At 40.9% G+C, this 25,315-nt stretch overlaps 1 protein-coding gene and 1 pseudogene across 3 annotated transcripts in view; one reads left to right on the forward strand and one right to left on the reverse strand.

The window, feature by feature from the left end:
• The first annotated feature begins 1,789 nt into the window (after positions 1-1,789).
• The window catches only part of LOC102427204 (poly(A)-specific ribonuclease PARN), a 63,524-nt gene continuing 39,998 nt past the window's right edge, over positions 1,790-25,315 (forward strand). Inside the window, exons 1-12 of one of the 3 annotated variants that reach the window (XM_023746285.1) lie at positions 1,790-1,934; positions 2,345-2,422; positions 3,855-3,934; positions 4,412-4,479; positions 4,566-4,647; positions 10,108-10,168; positions 15,239-15,404; positions 15,975-16,040; positions 17,248-17,286; positions 19,306-19,348; positions 21,061-21,141; positions 24,886-24,942. In XM_023746285.1, coding sequence (XP_023602053.1) covers positions 1,916-1,934; positions 2,345-2,422; positions 3,855-3,934; positions 4,412-4,479; positions 4,566-4,647; positions 10,108-10,168; positions 15,239-15,404; positions 15,975-16,040; positions 17,248-17,286; positions 19,306-19,348; positions 21,061-21,141; positions 24,886-24,942 — 840 coding nt within the window. In that variant the 5' untranslated portion in view covers positions 1,790-1,915. The remainder of the gene's footprint in view (positions 1,935-2,344; positions 2,423-3,854; positions 3,935-4,411; positions 4,480-4,565; positions 4,648-10,107; positions 10,169-15,238; positions 15,405-15,974; positions 16,041-17,247; positions 17,287-19,305; positions 19,349-21,060; positions 21,142-24,885; positions 24,943-25,315) is intronic. The other 2 variants (XM_023746287.1, XM_023746286.1) reach the window with 2 other exon arrangements.
• Positions 7,769-8,110, reverse strand: LOC106694817 (annotated as a pseudogene).

The raw sequence follows: 25,315 nt of genomic DNA on the forward strand, positions 1-25,315 counted from the left end.
CCCCGCCGAGGAGCTCGACGCATGCGTAGCAACATCGGCCCCGCCCCTTCCTCTTCAGGGACCCCGAAGGGACAGTGCGTAACACCCCGAGGCTGAGGTTCCTGTATGTGTGTTCCCTCCAGCCTGGCTGCTGTTTCTGAGTCTGGAGCAAATTAGATTTACACAGAAATTAGAATAATATTACAAGTCCGCAGTGTACTTTACATAGGGTATTTTTTTGCGAAGTTCAAAAACCTCTGCTTTCAATTCTGTTGGTGTATACCCAGAAGTGGAATTGCTGCATCATATAATTCTATTTTTAATTTTTTAAGAACGACCATAGTGGCTGCACTATTTTACATTCCCACCAGCAGTGCAGGAAGTTCTAATTTCTCAAAAAATGGATATGAAATGGTAACTCATTGTGATTTTTTTTAAAAACATATTTTTATTGATTTCAGAGATGAAGAGAGAGGGATAGAGAGATAGAAACATCAATGATGAGAGAGAATCATCGACCAGCCGCCTCCTGCATGCCCCCTACTAGGGATCAAGCCCGCAACCCAGGCATGTGCCCTTGGCCGGAATCGAACCCGGGACCCCCCAGTCCACAGGCCGACGCTTTATCCACTGAGCCAAAATGGCTAGGGCAATTCATTGTGATTTTGATTTGCATTAGTGACATTGATCATCTTTTCATGTGCTTGTTGGCCATTTGTATATCTTCTTTGGATAAATATTTATTCAAGTCCTTTGTACATTTTGTAATAGGATTGTTTGTTTTTGAGTTGCTGAGTTGTAGGAATTCTTTATATGTTACGGATATTAACCCTTTATTAGATATATGATTTGCAAATATTTTCTCCCATTCCATGCATGGGTTGCCATTTCACCTTGTTGGATAGTGTCCTTTGATACACAAATGTTTTTAATTTAAAAAAATATGTATATATTTCTAAAATAGATTTTTATTGGTTTCAGAGAGGAAGGGAGAGGAAGAGATAGAAACATCGATGTTGAGAAAGTATTATAGATCAGCTGCCTCCCCCAGGCCCTTTACTGGGGATTGAGCCCCCAACCCGGGCATGTGCCCTTGACTGGAATGGCACCCGGGACCCTCCAGTCCCAGGCCCTTCAGTTCCCAGGCCGCTAAAAATGTATTTCTATTGATTTCAGAAAGGAAGGGAGAGAGAGATGGAAACATCAGTGATGAGAAAGAATCACTGATCTGCTGCCCCCTGCAGGCCTTCTCCTGGGGATCCAGACCACAACCCAGGCATGTGCCCTCACTGGAATAGAACCGGGAACTTCTGTTCATACGTCCAAACTCAATCACTGAGCAACACTGGCTGGGCCCTCATTACCTTTTTAAATAACACTCTCACATTATTATTATTATTATTATTATTATTATTATTATTATATCATCCTGCTCTTTCTCTTCAAAAGATTATCATGCTTCCAAGTGGCAAGTTTGATTCCTGCTTGACTTTCCCCTCTTCCCCCAAGTTAAGCTCCAGTGGGGCCAGCGACCTTGTCTTCTGTTCATCACTGTATCCGCATTCCTTCCAGAGTGCCTGGAATATAATAGGAACCCAGGAAATACTTGTTCCTTGATTGGATGTCAGGGCATGCATATTTCTTCCAAACAGAACGCCCCACGACCTGGCCTCCTAAGTTAGATCGCCTATGGCTAGGGACTTCGATAGCCACGCCCCTCCTCTGTCCCTGGAAGGAGTGAGGGAAGCCCCGCCTTGGCCCCGCCCCTACCGTGACGCTGGCGCACGTGACTGCGCGCCGCCGCGCGCTGTTCCCGGAAATCGCCGCTGAGATCTCTGTAGCTGGTACCTCAGCCGCCCGCTGCCGTCGCTGCGGAACTCCGCGAGTAGAACGGCCGAGGCGGCCCGGGCGGCCCGGCTTCCGGCCACCCTACGGAATGGAGATAATCAGGAGCAGTGCGGTGTCGGCCGTGAACCTCCCCCGCGTCCCCCACGGTCCCCCCTCATTCGGCCTTCTAGGCCGGGATCACGGCCCGCCAATCTGCTTGGTGGGGCCTGGGGTTGAGGCAGCCTCGCCCGAGTGTGCCCCCCCTAAGCCTGCGTGCCTTTCGGGCGCTTGTCCCTCCCTGGCCCGTGCCCCCCTCAGGCCCTTGCTCCTCCCTGGTCCGTACACCCTCAGTGCCCATGCACCCCTTAGGGCCTGGACGCTCTAGGTTCCCTGCATCCCCGCCCCCCCCACCCCGCCCAGTACACTGGTCCTCGGGCCCCAGGCCTTAGGAGCTCCTGGGCCCTCCTCCCCTCTCCCCTTAGGCGTGTGTGGGCAGAAAGCCAAGCCCCCGGTTCTGAGTTTCTCGGTTTCTCCGCAGATTTTAAGAGTCATCTTCACAAAGTGTACCAGGCCATAGAGGAGGCGGACTTCTTTGCCATCGATGGGGAGTTTTCAGGTATCCCTCCTTGCAGGCTCGCGGCCAGCCACCTGCAGCGCGGGGCCGGGGCTCCTCCTGACACCCTGCCCTGCCTTCTGCCCTCCGGCCCTTCCCCCTGTTAGTCGCCTTGGAGAAGTTCCACGAGCCTCAGCATTTCCTCTTACGCGTTTCAAAGGCAGGGGAGCGGGTTTTTGATGGTTGGGGCTCTGAGGGTTGGGGGTAGAATATGGTTTTGGTGCTGCTTCAGGGTTAGGGTCAGGCTCTTTTTTTGTGTGTGGGTGTGTGTTTTAGGTAAATACATACATAAAATTGACCATTTTAGCCATTTAAAAATAGTTCAGTGGCATTAAGTCCATTCACATTTTTGTGCAACCATCTCCTGAACTTTTTCACCTTCCCAAACTGGACTGCTATACCCTTTGAACAACTCCCACGTCCTCCCTCCTCCCCTGCTCTGGCAACCACTGTTTCTGTCTCTATGAATTTGACTACTCGGGGCACTGCCTATAAATGGAATCATACAATGTTTGTCCTCTGTGACTGACTTCTGGGTCAGGCTTTAAGCATTTGTGGAAGTGTTCATTGTCTACCTTGGCGTGGGTGTGTATGTGTATAATACTTTACCAACACGTACACTTGCAAGGATTTTTTCTTTTTGGATCAGAGATTAATTTTTTTTTTTAGAGATAAATTTTTAAATTGTTAAAGTTAATATGAACAGCAGACTTTCTTTGTTTCAGATATCCATTTTCACTCTGATTTTACATGTTTAAAAAACTCTTCAGCTCTTTCTAAAGGAATCCATGCTGGGAGTAAATACAGGGTGTCCCCCCAAAATGTATACACATTCATTTCTATTGATTCTTTGAAATTTTGAAAATGAACTGTATGCTAATAAATACTGACTTTGTAATCTCAAAGTGTCTATACATTTTTGGGGGACATCCTGTAGATCCTTGGCTTTAATTATACATACATGCCTTTTCTAGTTGGACTCAATTCTCTGGGAAGCTAAGAGTTTTCACTAGAAATAATTTTCTCTTGACTTGGAAAATACCTTTGTTGTATAGATGTTACTTCAAACTGTTGGCCAAGACTGGGACTCTAACAATAATAGACATCAGAATTTGTTGATATCTGATTATGCATTAAACTTTTGAAAGCAGCAAAACTTAATCATAGATATTGTTTTCTTAAATCATTCCTGTGTTTTGAAACCTATTTTAGACACCGGAACTGCCGATTCTGAAATAGAAATATTCACATTTCTAAATGTGTTATAGAGTTTAGCTTGGTGGCCAGTGAAATGAATGCTAATTTTGAAAAAGTGAAGTAAGGAGCACTTTGTAATACATGAGAATATAAAATTACAGAGCCATTGAATAGTTGACTGACATTTTTACATTAGTATTTACTAATAAGTTAAAAGCTTTTATTTCTTAAAATCTAGGAATCAGTGATGGACCTTCAGTCACCACATTAACAAATGGTTTTGACACTCCGGAAGAGAGGTACCAGAAGCTCAAAAAGGTAAGTGGATGTGCTAGAAACGCCCCTCCCCCATGTTGGTCCTCCTTACATTGAATTACAGAGAAATACAATCATTAAACTTGCACATTGACTTCTCAACCCGAGCTATGAAACGATACTTTAGTGTTGTTTAAAACAACAGCAAAAATAATTGTTTGCTGGAAAACATGTTGGGAGAAGGTTTAGTATTTTCAGTGTTAATTTGATTTATAGGAAGTATGATGTGGTGATTTTAGTAATTTGGAAATAGGCCTAATATGATGCTCTGGATGGTGGATAGGTACCTAATTGGGAAGAACATTAAGAGATGTATATAAATTAATAATGCTTCTAATACATAATCTGTAATCTGTTCTAATCCGAAGTATTCTGCCAAAGTCAAATTGAATAATTAGAAAGCCCACCTGATTGAGAATATTGTTGCTTACATAAAATATACAGCATTGTTTTGACAGATGTTTTATTTCCCTTTTCCAGCATTCCATGGACTTTTTGCTGTTTCAATTTGGCCTTTGCGCTTTTAAGTATGACTGCATACATTCAAAGTAGGTTTTTTTAACAAGTGGTGGGAATGCTTTTGTTTTGGCATAATGTAACCCCCTAAATCTCCTTGTATATCTTGTTTTCCCAGGTATATAATAAAGTCATTTAACTTCTATGTTTTCCCGAAACCCTTCAATAGATCCTCACCAGATGTCAAATTTGTTTGTCAGGTTAGTAACATAATTGAGGTTTTTTTTTCTGTTATGAATTGCTGATGAGTCTGTGGGAATATGTGGAATCAGAATTCTTTTTAAAATTTGGTTCTGCCACTAACTTTGGCTTTAGGCAAACTATTTCATCTCTGACCTTCAGTTTTATTTATTTATTTAATGTTTTAATTTTTCCTTTTTATTGAATTTACTAGAGGCCCAGTGCACAAATTCAAGCATGGGTGGTGTCTGCCAGCCCGGCCCCAGTCGGGGTGGATCACGGCCGGGCCAGCTAGGGGGAGGGGCTGCGGGTGATTGGCTGGCAGGCCCCACCCACGATTGGGGTGAGGGGGCCTATTGGGGGCCAGCCAGCCTTGCCCCCGAATGGGGTGGGGGGGGCGATCAGGGGTCAGCAGCCAGGGGAGGGGCGGTGGGAGGTTGGCCGTCCAGCCCCATCCCTAATTGCTGTGGGGTGTCATCGGGGGGTGGAGCTGGTTGGAGGGAGGGGCCATGGGCCGATCGGGGTGGTGGGGACCCATCAGGGGTGGGGCTGGCCTGGGGGAAAGGCCGCAGGTGGTTGGGCGGCTGGCCCCGTCCCCTATTGGGGTTGTGGGAGCGATCAGGGGTGGGGCTGGCCAGGGGGAGGGGCTATGGGCTGATCAAGGTGGTGGGGGCCCATCGGGGCGAGGCTGGCCAGGGGAGGGGCTGCAGGAGGTTGGCTGGCTGGCCCCGCCCCCTATTGGGGTGGGGGGGCCGATCAGGGGCAGCGCTGGCTGGGGGGAGGGGCTGTGGGAAGTTGGCTGGCCAGCCCCACCCCCAGATTGGGCCAGTTAGCTGGCTGCAGTGGGTGTCATAGTGACTGGTCGTTCTGGTCTTTATGGTTTTCCAGTCACTGGCTTTATATATATATAGATTGGTGTGACATTGGTTAACAAAATTATACACAGGTTTCAGGTGCACAGTTCCACAAGATATCATCTGTACACTGTATTTGACCTTCAATTTTAGGGTTCCAAATTAATTATACTGCTGTCTTACCCTTTACTTTGGAATGAATTAAGGAGTAAGATGCAAGTGACAGGCAGATGGAAATCAGAACATGACCTTTATTATTAGTAAGACGTTGAGAATTACATAAAGTTCTCAAAACTTTGAGAACTGCATGAAGTGTTCCAAGTGTAGCCAGATAATGGGTTTGAGAACTTGCCTTTATAATGTGGCTCTTTTTGGGATTTTTGATATCTTACACCTGAATTGAACTTACCCACCTCATTCTTTTTGCACCCATCTCCAAGGGTAGAGTTTTATTTTCTGGAAGGAGGGGCCAGAAGGAGCTAAACTAGAGACCCTTAGTTCCTTTTTCCAAGTTCATCAATTAGAAAGGGAGGGTGGAAAAAACCATTGTTTCCTCCTGAGGAGGAGAGGGCTTACTTATGAGCCAAGGTAAGCATATGGGAGATTCTCCCTTAGAACATCCCTTTTATGGTTGTGGTAGCTGAGCTGGTAGACACTTACTAAATATCAGTTTCCTTTTTCTTTCCTCTTAATCTGTTATAATGGATAAGGAGAATGTGAATAAGTGGGATAGTGTGTAAATATGTGATTAAAGATAAGTGTTAATCTTTTCCCCTTTACAATCCTGTGCCCTGGCTTCTCTTCCAGTAGCAACGTAAGTTCATTTGTGTCTTCTCAACTTTCCTTTCTCCTGTGTGTAAGTAGTAATGCATTAAGAAAGCCTGAAGGGTAGGCTTCTGAGTGACTGAGTCATGTCAAATTCTTTCTATAATAAGGCAGGATATAAGCAAGTAAAATTGAGAGTTAATCTCAGGTATGCCTGGGGATGAAGAGAAAAGGTGAAGGTAATTTTAGTTGTGTAACCGGTTTAAAAAAATTTTTTTTAAGCCCTAGCTGGTTTGGCTCAGTGGATAGAGCCCCAGCCTGTGGACCGAAGGGTCCCAGGTTTGATTCTGGTCAAGGGCATGTACCTCAGTTGTATGCTCCTCCCTGGCTTGGGCCCATGAGGCGCATGCAGGAGGCAACCAGTGGATGTGTTTCTCTCACATGGATATTTCTGTCTTTCCCTCTCTCTTCCACTCTCTTTAAAAAATCAATGGAAAAATATCCTGGGGTGAAGATTAGAAAATTTTTTTGAAAATTGATTTTTAGTGAGAGAGTAAGGGAGAGGGAAAGAGAAACATTAATGTGAGAGCAAAACATTGATTGCCTGCCTCCTGCACGCCCCCTAACGTGGATGAGCCTGAAACCCAGGCATGTGCCCTGACCAGGAATTGGACCAGCAACCTTTTGGTGCACAGGGATGACACTAAATCAGCTGAGCCATACTGGCTAGGGCTTGTAATCTGTTTTGTTAAATTATCAAATAAACCATAGTGGTTTTTTTTTATAATATATTTTTATTGATTTCAAAGAGGAAGGGAGAGGGAGAGAGAGAGAGAGAGAAACATCAATGATGAGAGAGAATCATTGATCTGATGCCTCCTGCAGGCCCCCACTGGGGATCAAGCCTGAAACCCCAGGTATGTGACTGGGAATAGAACTGTTGACCTCCTGGTTCATAGGTTGACACTCAACCACTGAGCCACGCCAGCCAGGTCCATTTTAAGTGGTTTTAAATATAGTGGCATTAGGTACATTTACATCATTGTGCAACTTAAAGGGTGTTGTTTGGGTGGAAAATATATAGCTTCAGAAATGGAATAGGTGCATCTTTGACTGCATCTTTTTAAAAAAAAAATATTCTTAGAGGAAGGGAGGGAGAGAGTGAGAGAGAGAGAAGAGAGAGAAGCATTGGTGTACGGGACAACTCTCCAAACAACTGAGCCACACTGGCCAGGGTGACTCTGGAATTTTTTAAAAATATATTTTATTGATTTTTTATAGAGAGGAAGGGAGAGGGATAGAGAGTTAGAAACATCGATGAGAGAGAAACATTGATCAGCTGCCTCCTGCACACTCCCTGCTAAGGATGTGCCCGCAACCCAGGTACATGCCCTTGACCAGAATCGAACCTGGGACCCTTCAGTCCGCAGGCTGACCCTCTATCCACTGAGCCAAACAGGTTAGGGCTGGAATTTTTTTTAAGTAAAGGTCATATTTACTAATCTAGTACCATAATTCTAATCTTAGGACCTCCCAGGCTGCTAAAGGAGGAAGGGAAGAGGTGAGGATGTTGGGAAAGTAAGGACAGTTCTTAACTTGTGGCCCCATTTGTGCTCGAAGCAAAGGCTGAGACTGGAGACAGAAGCTTTGGTTCAGATGTAAAGGAGGCCCTGGAGAAGAGTAGAGTCAGGATTTCCTGGAGTCAGTACTGGAGTTGGTCTCATGAACTAGGGGGTTTCTTCTTGGCATCCATGTCCTTTTTAATCAAGTTTTTTATCCAGGTTTGGCATGTCATAATTCTGAGCCATATCTAGTATGTTTCAACCACTTTACCAAAAGGAAATCCAACCAGGAACTGGAGCATGATGTCAGGGAAGAAGGCACGAAGGGTGGTGGTAGCTCTGTGGGCCGTTCCTATCCTGCCTCCCCGGTGCGAGGTAACTCAGGATTTTTAAAGAGAAGGAAGTTAAGATCTTTTAGAGTCTAGTGATGAGGGACAAGAATGCCTTTTCATAGTCCATCTTTTGGTGTTTCTGTCGGTGATGGAATATATAGGTGGACAGAATTACAAGACTATACAGGCATGGGAGACAGAAGGAGGCTTGTGGCCCAAGTCAGAAATCATTGGGTCTTGGTTCAGAACAGGAAAATGTCAGGGGAAAGATTGCTTGTGTGTGTGTGTGTGTGTGTGTGTGTGTGTGAGAGAGAGAGAGAGAGAGAGAGAGATTGCTTGTTTTAAACCATAGAAAACTTGCACATGATGGAAAATGATGTACATGTACCTAAGTGTGTGTGTTGGGGGGCGGGTAGGTAAGATTGTCTTTTTATAATCTACCAAATTTGAAAAAGAATTTGTGTTGGCTGATAAAGATACATGTATTCTTTACATTTTAACAAGATTTAAAAAAAGTAAGTGAAAAATTGGAAGAAAAGAAAAATGCAGATATGATTACTATGGTATGATTAGGACACAGAATTTGTGACAAAGAATGTTTCCACTCTTTGTCTCTGAGCTTCCTACCAGCTAAGAAAAGGGGAAACACACAATTTATGGCCATAGGATCTAAACAAACCAGAATCAAGAGAATTTTGGCTTTTCTCAAACTAGAGACCTCAGAACATTTCTTCTTCCATTATCATAAAGAAATCATTAGTGTAGAAAACCTAGTCTTTAACCATATCACTCAAGTAAATACTGTAATGCGTTTAATGGGACAGTAAGACAGTCTGGACTGATGGTATAATGTCAAAGTATAGTTCAGGAAAGGTAGTTCTGTGAGGGATCAGATTAAAATGATTCAATTGCATTGCCCTTTCAATTCAGACTTGAGACAAGAGTAAAATAAGAGTAGCTACAGTAATGATTCCTACTCTTCAATCAGTTTGAGTAAGAACTTTGTGATTTCTGCCATTCTTATGTACATTGTGTAATATTATTTAATGTTTTTATTTAATATTTCAACTCACCCTAGGTTTCAGATGTTTGTTGAATATCTTGTTACTGGGAATTTTTATCTATTTTGATCTTGAATGTAAAGAACATCCAATCAAGATTTTGGGTTTTCAGAATCCCAATGGTAATTTGAAGTGGATAGTGATGTCTTATAACCTGCACATTTGAGCTACCTTAAAGTTGAACCTGGGGTGAGATAGTATAAATATATTTTATTTCTACTTATAGTCTCCTAGTCAGTACAGTGATCAGGAGTTTTCTGCCTATTGGCGTGTATATATGTTCACCAAGTAGTTTTCTTAAATATTGTGAAACAAGGAATATTTGTTTTATATATTTGTTTTTTATAAAAGGCTAAGTGACTGTCCGAGCGTCCAACCGGCCGGTACATATGACACACACTGACCACCAGGGAGCAGGTGCTCAATGCAGGAGCTGTCGAACTGTGGTGACTTAGCAACAATGGTTCTCTGGTGACACACCGGAACCAGAGAGGAGGGAGCCCGATTCCTTGTGGGGTCGTGCGATTCTACCTTTGGCCATGGGTTATGTTGTTGCTGGGGCACTGATGGCCCTGAATCTGGTTTAATGCTGAGCTGTGGTGACTTCTATTATAGAGAAAGGGTGAATAGTGATATTAAAATATTTCTTCTAATTAATTTCCTTTCAATGTGCATGAATCTGTGCACCGGGCCACTAGTAAGTTATAAAGGAGCAGAGCCTGGATAGTTTAAGTCAATTAATGGATTATTTGGCAGCCTGGGAGTAGAAATCCCTTGTCTTCTGACTTGACATGTTGTTTCCTTGCCTGGTTGCCTATGTTTACTCACCTGAGTTACTTCTCCACTTCTGTTTACATACCTGACATTAAAATACTGAAATGTATGTCTTGTTTACTCTTGTTTCAGAGCTCAAGCATTGACTTTTTAGCAAGCCAAGGATTTGATTTCAATAAAGTTTTCCGCAATGGTAAGATTATCTGTGACTTATCTTTAGAACTTGAAAATGTGGATTTGGTTGAGAATTACCTTTTTGTGCTTGCTCTCTGATACAGAATCTCAGATTTCCAGTATATCACATGCAGCCTTCTAGTTTTAAAAAAGTTTTTTTTTTTTTTTTAAAGTTAAAAAAAATTATACCGCCCTAACCAGTTTGGCTCAGTGGATAGAGCGTCGGTCTGCGGACTGAAGGGTCCCAGGTTCGATTCCGGTCAAGGGCATGTACCTTGGTTGCGGGCACATCCCCCGTGGGGGGTGTGCAGGAGGCAGCTGATCGGTGTTTCTCATCGATGTTTCTAACTCTCTATCCCTCTCCCTTCCTATCTGTAAAAAATCAATAAAATATATTTAAAAAAAATTATACCACTAGTTTTCCTGGTTTCTTAAGCTTACAGTTTTTTATTATTTATTTATTTATTTATTTATTTTTTAATCCTTACCCACGGATATTTTTCCCATCGATTTCTAGAGAGAGTGAAAGGGAGGAAGGAGGGGGAGAGAGAGAGAGAAAAAAAAAAATTAATGTGAGAGAGACACATTGATTGGGCCTCTACTGGGGCTAGGGAACCTGCAACTGAAGTATGTGTCCTTGACCAGGAATTGAACTCGTCACCCTTCTGTCCCTGGGTCGATGCTCTAACCACAGCCAGGGCAAGTTTTTGAAACTTTTATTGTGCCTTTCCCCCCCAAACCTAGTTAACCATGAACTGAACAGGAGAGGAGACACTACTTTATTGGCCCTAATGAAGCCTCTCAATCTCCTGATTTTATGAGTAGAGCTTACTCATAGTTTATTCTATGAATTGACTACTTATCCATAGTTAATAGCATAATATGACATAGTTATGCATAATTTATTCTATGTGACTTATCTAAAATCGGTGGGGAATGCTTTCCTGTTACCTTTCAGTGAGACAAGTGGTATGGTGTAGTACTTTAAAAAGTAGCTGTATTTTAGTAATCCTGTAATGAAAAACTCCCTTTTCCTATTGGTGTTTGTTTTATAATTAGAGATGGTTTCTCTATTTCTCATGGGAGAAAAAAAAGTCTATTATGTACTATCATGATGGCTAACTTGCTGGTGTGATAGGCCGCTGAGCACTCTGAGGAAAGGGACTGTGTCTCATTCCATGCCCTTGGTGCATAGCATGATTCCTCTTCTTCATCAGGGGGAAGTGACCATTAAATATCTAATGAGTGCATGTCTGATATTAGAGCATACAAGAGTGGTTTTACTTCCTCCATTCATTTCCCGAACAGTGTTTGGAAAACCTTTGGTTTTTATCAGCATTATTAAGCATCTGCTGCTGGTAAGGTCAATAACTCCTTTTACTGTAATTATTTTCCTAAATTGTATTCTTTTCCAGGGTGAATGTAAAATTATTGAGTAAGGTGAGGAAGGAGATTTTTTTTACCAAAAATACTAGAACATAGACTTCGAATAAATTCACTTCCTCTCAGTGCGGTCTTCCTGGGAGGCCTTTGGAACTCATGCTATGTTTTTTTTTTTTCTTTTTCTTTATTGATTAAGGTATTACATATCCCCCATTGCCATTGTCCCCCCCCCCCCCCCCCACACAAAAAAACAACAATGCCCGCTAACCCCTGGGGTGGGGGGCGCCTAGGACTGCTATGTGCATGCATACAAGTCCTTTGGTTGATCTCTCCCCTTACCTCCACCCTCCCCTACCTTCCCTCTGAGGTTTGAAGGTCTGATTGATGCTTCTCTGTCTCTGGAGCTGTTTTTGATATGTTGTTTTTTAATTGCTTCAGTAGTGCTGTATTATAATTTCTATTGGTTATTTTGATTTTTGGAAATACTAAAAAGTTTTGGAGCCCAAACTGCTTAACATAGTGGGTAAACCAACTGGGTAACACAATTTGGGTATGTAAAATAATTTTTTTTTTCTTTTGGCTCATACTTGATTCTAAAAGCCATTATAAAATAGAAGTCCCAAATGTAGTTAGAACACTATATTGGAATAAGCACAAAATTCTTTTGAAGGAATTACTTTAACCAGACTCACATGGATGTAGTATAGTTTCTAGCCTGATGGTTTTATTTTCATAAAAGGAGAGAAACAGCCAAATTAGAGTGTGTCTCTTCTTATTGTTTTATAGTCAGAATATTTTAGTCACAGATGGATCAGGACCCCCAGGCCATTATTAGTACCAGGATTCTTATCTTCATGCTGTTGTTGGTATTCTAAATCTGATATAGACCTTCACTTCTCTTCCTTATCAAATCCTTCCAGTAACACTTTGTAAATGCCAGACCCTTTTCTCTTGGTAGCTTTGTCAGAAGTGTATTGACTTCCTTTTATGAAACGGAACCAGGTGACTCCTTGTTAATGTTCTCCCTGAAGCATCAAACAGAGGTGGTTTTTCCCAGCTCTCTTTTTATACCTTCAGCCCGGCAGTAGTAGGTATCCTTGCTTCCCCATGCCACTTTCAAACCACTTGAATTCTCTTTTCTCAGGAGCTACAGTTTTTTTTTCAGGACTGTCACCCAGTTCTGCCACCCCTCTTTCTGCTGATTTCCTGGGCATAACATTCACTGACAACTTTGGCTTTGGCTCATTGTCTTTCCCCTCCTACCTCTCTCCTCATTCTGGGTGAATTCTGCATCCACAAGGATGACCAGCAAATGCTCTGTCTTACTGTTTCTTGATCAGGTGGTCAGTAGTCCTTGCCTCTACCTCCCTTTAGCCATCTACTCCCTTGGTAGCATCATGGGTCTTATCACCCAGTCCCAACATTTCTTGTTGAGAGCACTACCTCCTGTTCTTCTCATTCACTTACTCCAGTACCTTATTTCAGCAATCTGTTGACCTCCATTGCGTTTTCACTATCAATATCCTTCCACTCTCCTATTCCACTCTCCTGTCTTGACTTCCCTCCTTATCCGCATGGTCCATCATATCCTTCCTTCCCTCTCCCTCCATTGCACTTGCCTAACAAAGCCTCAACACTGGTTGGATCTGACACCCACCTTCTTTGTTTCTGCACATCTGAATATTGCTGGAAAACATGACACATCTAAGCTAATGTGTTACTTTAAATTCATGATCACAAGCTTCAAATAAACATTCATGCTCAAAAATCCTATTTTATTGACTTAGAAATTCCCTTTCCAGCTCTCTGTTTTTTTACAATCTCTTTCTCCAAACTTCTCTCTCTGCCTCTCGTTGAAAACAGAAAAAAGCCAGAGAAGAGCTGCTGCAAGTTCTCACCACCAGACCCAGGTCTGGACCCAGCCTTCCTACTTCTGTTCTTTACAGTGAAGAGGAGTTCCTGTGTCTGTCAATGGCTAGTTCCTGTCTCCTTGTCAAGCACTGGCTCCTTCAGTTTGCCCTTCTCTTTTTCTGAATTATTTTCTCTTCTCTACTGCATCATTCCTGTTTATATTTTCTTAAACTTTGAACTGAATTTGATAAGTTCAGTTTCTTCCATAATGAATGTAGGCAATAACCTCAGCAGTGTTCTCTGTTGACAGATGTGATCTAATTCCATCATTCTTTCTACAAAGTTTGTTAGTATCCCATGGCTTTTAAAACCACACCTATCCTGATGATATCTACATTTCTCTCTCAACACCTTTCACCTGTACCCTTTGATGATTTCATATATTCAGGAGGTAGCTTTTGGTTTTCATCTTTGGAGCCTTAAACCTCTTTGCCTAGTTTTCTTCCATCTCATTAAGTGGCGCTATCATCTTCTAATTGCTTAAATTTAATAGCATCATTTTTTATTTTGCTCTTTCCTTTATCCCTCATCTCCAGTATATCGGCAGGTTTGTCTCTTGTATCTCTAAAATTATTCTTCCCATCTTTATAGTCTAAATCAGGGTACAAACTATGACCCACTGCCTGTCCTATATAATAAAAGCCTAATATGCTAAGTGTCTGATTGTTCAGCCGTTCGACCAGTTGCTATGATGCACACTGACCACCAAGGGGCAGACGCTCCGACTGGTAGGTTAGCTTGCTGCTGGGGTCTGGCCGATCGGGACTGGGTGAGACGGGCTGGACACACCCTGGAACCCTCCTGCGGTCCCTCCCCACCCCAGTCGTGCACCAGTGGGGTCCCTCGGCCTGGCCTGCACCCTCTTGCAATCCAGGACCCCTCGGGATTTTGGAGAGCCAGTTTCGGCCCAACCCCTGCAGGCCGTGCACCGGGCCTCTAGTTTTGTAGATAAAATTTTATTGGAACACACTTGTGACCATTCATTTACTCATTGTGTATTACTCTTTTCATGCCACAAGAGCAGAGCTGAATAGTTGCAGTAGATACCCCATATGTCCCACAAACTTAAAACATTTACTGTTTGTCCCTTTAAGAAAAAGTTTACTCACCTCCGATCTAAGTGATCATCTCTTGCCTGGACAATTGCTTATATCTCTGACTTCCCTATTTCAGGTGATCTTTTTAAAACATGAAGAAAGTAATTTAATTATCTTGCTTAAAATCTTCTAATGGCATCCCATTACTCTTAGAATATAATAAATTTTTACTGTGGCCTGTAATCTTGCTCCATCCTCTCTCCAGGCTGGCGTCATGCCATTCTCCTGTTTGTGTTCTGGCAACACCAGCTTCCTTGCTGATTTTGGAAAAGTCCATGCCATGTCCATCTTCAGTACATTTATATTTACTTCCCTGCTGGAGATACTCTTTCTTTTTTTGCATATCTGAGTCATTCTTATGCTTTGGGCCTCAATCATAGTGGCCTCTGATCATCCTGGCTAAAGTCATTTTATTCACTACACAGCAAGATGCATCTACTTTACTCACTGTTACATTCCCTAGTGCCTCATACATTTCCTGGAACAACGTCTAAGTGCCAAATAAAAATTTGTTGAAAAGAATAAATAATTGGAGTGTATGAATAGAAAACATATTTCAAAATCATTTGCTTTTTCTGTTAATTTTTTTAGATATAGTTAAATAAGGTTTTTCTTGAGTATTTTAGGGTCCTTGGTTTGTTAAACAATTTTTATGTTAAAGTTACTTCTACTAATACATTTTTCTTAAAACTGTTTAGGAATTCCATATTTAAATCAGGAAGAAGAAAGACAGTTAAGAGAGCAGTATGATGAAAAACGTTTACAGTCCAATGGTGCAGGAGCTCTATCATATGTGTCTCCTAACACATCCAAGTGTCCTGTGACGATTCCTGAGGATCAGAAGAAGTTTATTGACCAAGTGGTGTAAGTTCCAAAACTGTGCATTGTGTGATGTGTATTGGGGGCAGGACTGACTTCTGCATCTTGAACCTGTGCTGCCCATACATAGTACTCACAGAGGTGTGATGTTGTGATTGGTAGGATTTAATTATGGCATATCTGAATTTGTGTGACAATAGCACATTGTAAATAGGATTCTGTTTACTATATTTAGACTTGCCATGTCACTGTGAAGACCTTCTGCAAAGGCCTGGTAGCCACTGTCTAGTTCCTCTGAAAGCAGAGCAATGAAACAGGCCCGTCCAGATATTTGCAACATGTCCATGTGTTTTTCTTTCAAAGTGAAGTTTCTGATAAGCCAATGTGCCATTGAAGGAGTGTCTAGACTTTTTTAGTTTACTTATCAGTATAACTGCTTTACTAGAAAAGTAAAAATTTAAATCATTTATATTGATGTAGCTTTGATGAGTTGTCATTAATTGAGAACAACAATAAAAAAAGAATATGCCAGAATAAATTATTTTTCTTTAAGCCTTATTGATGACTTTATCCCTTAAAGGCATTGACATTCATGTTTTTATTTTAATTTCTCAGAGAGAAAATAGAAGATTTGTTACAAAGTGAAGAAAATAAGAACTTGGACTTAGACCCATGCACGGGGTTAGTTGCCCTGAATCTTTTCACATCTTTTTGGGGAAAGGTAGATGATTTTTGACATGTGCTGTATTTGGCCTTGGTGAACAACATAGTCCAAAGGCATGGAGCCATGGAACAGATTGACATGCCTCAGAGGGGAGGGGTGGGGGAGATGGGAAGAGATTAACCAAAGAAATTACATACATACTATATGCATAACCAGTGGGCACAGACAATGGTGTGGTAAAGGCCTGGAGTGGGGCAGGACCTGGGAAGAAGGGAGTAAAAGGGGGGAAAATTGGGGGACATCTGTAATACCGTCAACAGTAACAAAATAAGTAAAATGAGCAATAGAAAAAAAAGACAAAACAAAACAAAAAACACTTTCATAAATAGTGTTTTTATTGTAGTCATACTCCCAAGATTTAAGCACTAACTTAGCATTAATATAGTGGGTGTGATAGTATATTGAGACACTGAGTGAAAGCTTTGTCCCATCCTGGAGAGGCTAAAACTGTTGTGGAACTTTGGTTTAAAGTTATGCTTGAGTGGCATAATTGTTTTAGTCTCGAGGAGTACTTAATTTATAAAGGCTTCAGAAGAGAACAACTTACTCTCAGACCTCTTCTATGCTTTTAATTTTTTTGTGGTAAAAAAAATCAGTGTTTCAAAGAGTCAGTAACTTAAACATCATACTTTTTCCTTTGTGACTAGCTTCACAAAAGTATTTAAGTGCATCTGTCTACCTTAACTCTATATAAGCCACAGGAAGTAAAACATCGGTTAGTCAGGAACTCCTCTTCTATAAAGGTAGCATAATAATATTAAAGAACACTTTGATGAAGGCAAGTGGTGAGGAATCCTCACACCTCAAACATCCTGCCCATTTTTTCAAAAATATTTTTTATTTTTTATTGATTTCAGAGAGGAAGGGAGAGGGAGAGACAAACATTAGTGATGATAGAGAAATATTGATCAGCTGCCTCCTGCACACCTCCTATTGGGAATTGAGCCCAAACCCTGGGCACGTGCCATGACTCCCTGGTTCATAGGTCAACGTTCAACCACTGAGCCATGTCTGCTGGCATCCTGCCCATTTTTGTTTGCATATTACCTATTAATTTTATTGAAGTTTTTAAAAAAACTTAAATATCTTTCCCTACCAGTGCTTGATCAATTAGGATTTTCTTTTAATAAGCCAAGACCAATATCTTTTCTTTTGTTTTTATAGGTTCCAAAGAAAACTAATTTATCAAACTTTGAACTGGAAGTAAGTGTTTATATTATATGTAAGAATTCTGTGAGGGACCAAGGATTTAAAAGCGAAATATAATCTCTTAGCTCTCATTTAATTTAAAGAATTCTACTGTACTTGGTGATTTGACCATTTTAAGTTATTGTGTAGCACTTTATTTTACTTTCCCCTATTTTCTTTCTTTTTTGTTAAATATGTTCTTATTGATTTCAGAAAGAGGAAGGGAGAAGAGGAGAGAGATAGAAACATCAATGTGAGAGAGAATCATTAATCTGCTGCCTCCTCCATACCCCTTACTGTGTCTGAAACCCAGGCATGTGCTCTGACCGGAAATCTAACTGTGACCTGGTTCATGGGTTGATGCTCAAATACTGAGCCACACCAGCCAGGCTATATCCCCCTATTTTCTTAAAGTTGAATACCCACTTAATTAATTTTGTTATTGCTTTAAAAATTTTTTTAAATTGATTTTAGAAAGAGGGAGAGAAAAACATTGATTTGTTGTTCCACTTATTTATGCACTCATTAGATGCTTCTTGGATTTCTTGTATATGTCCTGACTGGGGACCTGCAACCTTGGCATATTGGGACAATGCTCTAATTGAGCTAGCACGTCAGGGCAATGTTATGGTTTTGTGTGTGTGTGTGTGTGTGTGTGTGTGTGTGTGTGTGTTTTTGTTAATCCTCACCTGAGGATATTTTTTCTACTGATTTTTAGAGAGAGTGGAAGGGAGGAAGGAAGGAGGAGAAAGAGAGAGAAACATCAGTGTGAGGGAGAGACATATATTGGTTGCCTCCCACATGCATGTGCAACCCAGGTATGTGCCCTTGACGGGGAATCGAACCTGTGACTCTAGTGTGTGGTCTGATGTTCTAACTATTGAGAAACACCAGCCAGGGCTTTATAATAGATGCTTTAAAGCCTTTTAAAATTTCTTTTAATTATCACTTTGACTTTAGTCTGTTAAGTTTTGGGTGGTGTAGTGTTTTTGTTCTTTGTAAGTATACTATAAAAATTTGGTTTTAAGACTTAAGAAATACTCAGCTGAATTCTTTTTTTAAAATATATTTTTATTGATTTCAGAGAGGAAGGGAGAGGGAGAGAGATAGAAACATCAATGATGAGAGAGAATTACTGATCGGTTGCCTCCTGCACACCCCACATTGGGGATTGAGCCCACAACCCAGCCATATGCTCTGACCAGAATTGAACCGTGACCTGGTTCATAGATCGATGCTCAACCACTGAACCACACCAGCTGCTATTAATTCTTTTTCTAAAGCAGAGGTTAGATCATGGATGGGTTTTAGGAGGTCTGTGAATCCTCTGAAATATTCTCTAAAATTTTGTGTGTGTATTTGTCTGGGGATGTTTCCATTGGTTTCATTTTGTTTTCAAGTGAATCTGTAACCCGAAAATTGCACATCAGTGTTAGACAATTTGCTGTTTGCATTTGACTTTGTTTGGGGTTCTTGTTCTTCCATTAGAATCTGTCAGTGACATGTGTACTGGAAATTTACTTTGAACATAATAGGAATGGGTCATTGTCCTTTGATCAGACTCCTTTTCTTTCATATTATCCTTGCAACTTACTTCATGTGGGTTCCAGACCCCTCTTCTTGGCTGGTACAAACTACCATGCCAAACTACAGGGTTATTAACCTCAAACCTTTTGTGTGTGTACCCATACAATCTAAAAAGACCTTCAAAATCAATTAGGAAGTAAACATTATTATATTTGGGAGAAAGATTTGACTATGTGGTAATGAGTTGACAGTATTATGTGATGTAAGACATTTCAGAAAATGCTTAAGCCCTAAAACAATTTGAAATCAGATACATTCCTATGTGTTTAAGAGCAAAAATAGAGGAACATGTAGCAGCTGAAATATTATTGAATAGGTTTTATCATAGTAATACTTCATTTTTAATAATTTAATTAAATTATAGCCATATAGTTGCTTTTAAAATACTTACGGTGGTTGCTGTCATTTTCTCCTCTCCTAATGTGATATGTTCTTCCTTTTCTTTAGGTATCCCAAAGGCATTCATGTTGAGACTTTAGAAACTGAAAAGGTAACCTCAAAAGTTATTCAGGGCTAATAAACACATGCAATGGTACATTGATATGTCAAAAATTGGAATTCTCTTCTTGGCCCTGCTATGTATGAGTTGGGTGACCTTTAGCAAGTCATTTAACTGCTTTAAGCCTCATTTTCCTCATTTGTACAAGAGCATGGTAATAAGGCTGATCTGTAATGCTTTTTATGCTGATCCAGTGGGAGTGAGCAGGCTTTGTAAATTTGAAAGCATGCAAATGTTAGTACATGTTCTAATTAAAGCATTCCTGTTATGTGGACAAGAAAAATTAAAGTTTAGAATTTAGGTCATAATTGTATGCATAGGTATTGTCATGTATCCCCAAGGTGTACTGACAGAACTGTGATGGGTAATGGTGGGTTGATGATAGGTTCCCTTTGCAAAATTTTAGGATTTTAGAATTTAGTTGTTGCTCTGAAGTTGGATGTCAAATTATAAAAAGACTAGAGGCCTGGTGTGTGAATTCGTGCATGGGTGGGGTTCCTTGGCCTGGTAGGCAATCGGGGCTGATCGGGACCATCTCGCCCAGTCCTGATTGGGGCCGGCAGGCTGAGGGGAGGGACTGTGGGAGGTTGGCTGGGCACAGGAGGTTGGCTGTGGGAGTGCACTGACTGAGCATCTGCCCCCTGGTGGTCATTGCGCATCATAGCAACTGGTCATTCGGTTGCCCGTTCGTGATGGTCGCTTAGGCTTTTATATATATAGATAAAGTGAATTAAGAAACAATCTTGCCAGAAGATAAATCTCAAACTTAGACATAGGAGGTTTTATGGTGCGTTTAATAGATAAAAAATGCAATATATGAGGAAGAAGGTATCTGACAAATTATTAGAAAATCCAGGATTTTTTTATGTTCATAAAATGATGTAGAAACTTTATTTTAAAACTAACTGTTTAGAAATTCATGTTTAGATGCAATGTAATTTCTTAGTGTTTATCTTGAAAAGTGTCTTATTCTCACAGTCTGTTGATAATTTTTTAAAAAATATATTTTTATTGATTTTAGAGAGGAAGGGAGAGGGAGAGAGAGATAGAAACATCAATGATGACAGGAAATCATTGATCGGCTGCCTCCTGCACACCCCCTCCTGGGGATTGAGCCCACCACCTGGCATGTGCCCTTGACCAGAATCGAACCTGGGACCCTTCAGTCTGCAGGCCGATGCTCTATCCACTGAGCCAAGCCAGCTAGGGCTGTTGATACTTTTTTAAAAAATATATATTTTATTGATTTTTTTACAGAGAGGAAGGGAGAGGGATAGAGAGTTAGAAACATCAATGAGAGAGAAATATCGATCAGCTGACTCCTGCACACCCCCCTACTGGGGATGTGTCTGCAACCAAGGTACATGCCCTTGGCCGGAATCGAACCTGGGACCTTTCAGTCTGCAGGCCGATGCTCTATCCACTGAGCCAAACCGGTTAGGGTGGGGCTGTTGGTACTTTTAACTGACTTCTGTTGGGTTGAATTAATAAACCATGGGAAATTTTCATGGAAACACAGAAGCAGGATTTTGGTTTGTAATGCATTAACTCAACTTTTTGTGGCATTTAAAAATCCTTTCAGTGTTTTTAGCCCATGAAAGACATGAAGTGATAAAAAGGATAACTTCTCATGGTAGCAGAATTCAGAATTTTTTGGGTCAAGTTGCTTCCAGAAAATTGTATGTTGGCTTTATGTCTTTTAGAAAGAGCGATACATAGTTGTCAGCAAAGTAGATGAAGAAGAACGCAAAAGAAGAGAGCAGCAGAAACATGCTAAAGAACAGGTAATTGAGTTACATTCATTTCCTTTGGGTGAGAAATGACACCCAAAGGAAATAACTTTCTCTATATTTATAGATCATATGTTGGATTCAATTTAATGATTAATTGAATTGGTAGGAAAATCTAGAATAGAACAAGGGAACTTAAGTATTTAGACATAGCCAACAAAGTGAGTCTGACATGGTTGACCAATCTTCCCTTATATGAAGCAGTCTTGAAAAAAGTGTTTTTGATTATCATTCAGATTATGTGCCATTGGTCTTCATTGCCTGTTAACTAATACCACTATGTCTGATTTCAAGCAAGTTTCTAGTTTTACTACAACAAAGTTTAGAATATATGATTTGACAGATTAGGATGTATGGTTATATTTGTGTTGTTGGAACATCATCTTGATTGCTATCTGGAGAATGGATTTGAGAAAGACTAGAGGCAGGGAGGCCCGTTAAGCTGTGGAGTAACATAGCTAAGAGATACCAGTGATCTGGAATAGGATAGTTAGTAGTAGTTTAGATGAAATCTGGAGATACTTAGAAGGTAGAATCAGTGGAATTTGTGATTGGATGTGGGTGGTGAAAGAGGAAGAGAGAAGGAAGATGCTGATGCTCAAGCTTGACATTTGAGCAGCTGGGTAGACTGATGCCAGTTCACTTACGTGGAGTTGGCCTGAAAGATGTTGGTGGGGGGACACAGGTGGAGTAGGGTTTTTGCGAATGGGTGCATGTCAAACTGACAGGTATGTAAGGTAGGGCCACATCTGACTGATTCAACCAGTAAAGACACAACAAGCCATTTTTAGATTAAGATGTTTTATTACTTACATAGAGAAGGAAGATCAGCCAAAGGTGCCAGCTGCATGTGGTCCTTGTTCCCACACACAAAAAGACAACACTGAAAAAAAAAGGGGCCAGATGGCTGCAACATAAATTGTGGATACCTCATTATTAAGGAGCCAATTCTCGATTGCAGCCAAGTGCTTTTATATTCTGCAGCTCTCTTCTGACAAGTGTAGGGTGGTGATGATGGGGGGTAGGGGGGGGCAGAAAGTCCCAGGCCTCATCAGAATCTAGGAGGCAGTGAGAAACTATCTCAGCCTCCCGGGACAGAGGGAGGTGGGTGGGAGATGGCATATTAGCAGCTCCTTGCAAGTTTCTGCCTCCCATCCTTTCTTCCTGGGATGTTTCACCAAGATGCAGATTACTTGCAGCTCAAGCCTTTGCCTGTGTGGCCTATTTGGATATGTGTAGGGTCACCAGGGTCTTTGGGACATCCAAGGTAGGTGTCCTGTAGGCAGAGTTGTCATTCTGGAGCATAGGAAAGAGGTGAGGGCTAGACTTGATTGTTGTTGGCAGAGAGACTGGGACTGGATTAGAGCACCTACAGCGTGTAGGAGGAATGAGAAGAGGACTTAGTGTAGGATTCTGAAGACCACCAGCATTTAAATGATAGAAGTAGAAAAATGCACCAGGAGATTATTGTGACACAGCAGCCAAGGGAAGGGAGTGTTTGAAGAATGGGATGTCAACAGTGTCTGATACTCTAGAGAAGGGTAAGGATGTGGTCATTGGGTTTAGTCTTGGGAATTGTTTTTCTTTTTAAAATATTCTTTAAAAATGTTGTACTTTCATTGTGGTAAAATAACACAAAATTTACCATCTTAACTATTTTTAATTGTACAATTCCATAGTGTTACATACATTCAGATTGTTCTATAACCATCAGCACATCCATCTCCAGAAGTCTTTTCATCCTGCAAAACTGAAATTCTGTACCCATTAAACAATAATTCCCCATTTCTCCCTCTTACCAGCTCCAGGTTCTTTCTGTCTCTGAATTTGACTACTCTAGGTACCTCATATAAGTGGAATTATACAGTATTACTGTCTTATCTCACTTAGCATAAAGTCCTCAAGGTTCATCTGTTTTATAGTGTATATCAGAATTCCTTTCTTTTTGAGGCTCAATAATATCCCATTTGTATACCACATTTTCTTTATCTATTCATCACATTTTCTTTATTCATTTGTCAATGAACACTTGGGTTGCTTCAACCTTTTTGTTCTTGTGAATAATGCTACTATGAACATAGGTGTACAAGTATTTCTGAGTTCTTGCTTTCTTTTATTAAAAAAATATTTTTATTGATTTCACAGATGAAGGGAGAGGGACAGAGAGTTAGAAACAGCAATGATGAGAGAGTTATTGGTCAGCTGCCTCCTTCATGCCGCACACTGAGGATTGAGCCCCCACCTTGGCATGTGCCCCTGGCCAGGAATTGAACCCTTACCTACTGGTTCATAGGTCGACCACTGAACCACACCGGCTGGACGAGTCCTTTGGTGTATATACCCAGAAGTGGAATTGTTGGATCAAATGGAAATTCTATGTTTAATTTTTTGAGGAACTGCCATATTGTTTTCCATAGTGACTATACCACTTTACATTCCCACCAAGGTCACAAGTGTTCCAATTTCTCCACATCCTTACTAGTAAACTAGTTACCTTTGGGAGTCGTTTAAAGAGGTGAGCAATTTCATTGAGGGTGATGCCAGAGAGTAGAAGGCTGTAAGTACCTGGGAGTTAAACTGGAGCTAGTTAGTGGAGGAACGTCTTTAAAGTAATTTATATGTAAAGAGATAAGAAGAAGGGAGAGTAAGTAGTTGCATGGAGCTTAGAGTTAAGGAAGGGGTTTTAAGATAGGAGAGAAATGGAGCCTATTTAACCCCTAGAGTGCCAGGGAGCACGATTGCGCTCCTCCTGTCTTTCGCCAAAAGTGCCAGGAGCACTATCAAAGCTTCGAAATGGCGTCTAGTTCTAAGTCTGCTTTTATTAGTGATGATGATTTTGCTAAATATGTTAATGTAGTAAAGGTTTCCTTACGTTTTTGAATATGTAACTTCATTTACTTGCGATTCATAATTTTTTCCTAAACTGCTGTAAAATCAGCAAAAATACCTTGGCAATTTTAGCATAGTTCCTAGGATATTGGTTGGCACTCAAAGGGTTAAACACTGTTGGGAAGGAAATAGGAAAGAAGAAACTGAGTGGGGATGAGTTTCAGAATGCTGTACTATAAAAATTTTATAAAAATGCTTTTGACACGGAACAAAATCAAGAAATGAGAGCCCGGCCAATGTGGCTCAATGGTTGAGCATCGACCCATGAACCTGGAGGTCACAGTTAGATTCCAGGTCAGGGCACATGCCGGCTTGCCAGCTCGATCCCCAGTAGGGGGTGTGCAGGAAGCAGCCAATCAGTGATTTTTCTCTCATCATTGATGTTTCCCTCCCTCTCCCTTCCTCTCTCTGAAATCAATAAAAACATTTTAAAAAAAGGATTATGGGAATGCTGTTTTGATCTGTTGACTGCTGGATGGATGTCCTAAAAATTTAATGCAGTATTGAATTTGGCCAGCAGGTGGCAGCTTTTAAAAGTTTGTGTTTTTAAGATGACTTGATAGACTTGGAAAATGCAACAAGTGATGTGAAGTGATGGTAAGCCCTAGGCACTGTTATTTTAGTAACTAATGAATAATTTGCCACCTGCTCATTCCACTTTCTAAAACAGAATAAAGGAATACCATAAATCATTTCAGATGCTATTGTTAGGGATGATAGATGCAAAGCAGGTGAAACTAAAGCTAACTCACTATAAAATTTCAGTGCTTTTTTTTGGCTAGGGTTTAACCCATGCAAATATAGGAGTATAGTAAGTGAGTAGTTTTTTGTTTGTTTGTTTTAAATTAGGAAGAACTGAATGATGCTGTGGGATTTTCTAGAGTCATTCATGCCATTGCTAATTCGGTAAGTGAACTGGACTTTTTGTTTTTAACTAGATTCCAGAACATAACATTGAAGGTGAAATGCCTAGTTATCATTGCAAATTAATCATTTGGTTACATTTAGAGTGTTTACCTAGTATGGAGGAAAAAGTTAGAACTTCATAAAGGTAGATTGTTGTTATGATATGCTTGATTTGACATAATTGCTGTCACCATTTTTTAATCCAAAGCATTTTTTCAGAAAACTTTTCTTATAAAATGCATAGGAGGATTATACTATGAGGTCCTTATATGGCTACATGAAACCAATATTTTATTACTCTTGCCCAGAGTTGAAAATTTGAGAGGAGCGATCAAGCCACGCAGGAACACACTCATTGGACTTTAAGTTGCGC

Source organism: Myotis lucifugus, unplaced genomic scaffold (genome assembly GCF_000147115.1).
Source record: "Myotis lucifugus unplaced genomic scaffold, Myoluc2.0 scaffold_651, whole genome shotgun sequence".
In the NCBI taxonomy this organism is placed as follows: Eukaryota; Metazoa; Chordata; class Mammalia; order Chiroptera; family Vespertilionidae; genus Myotis; species Myotis lucifugus.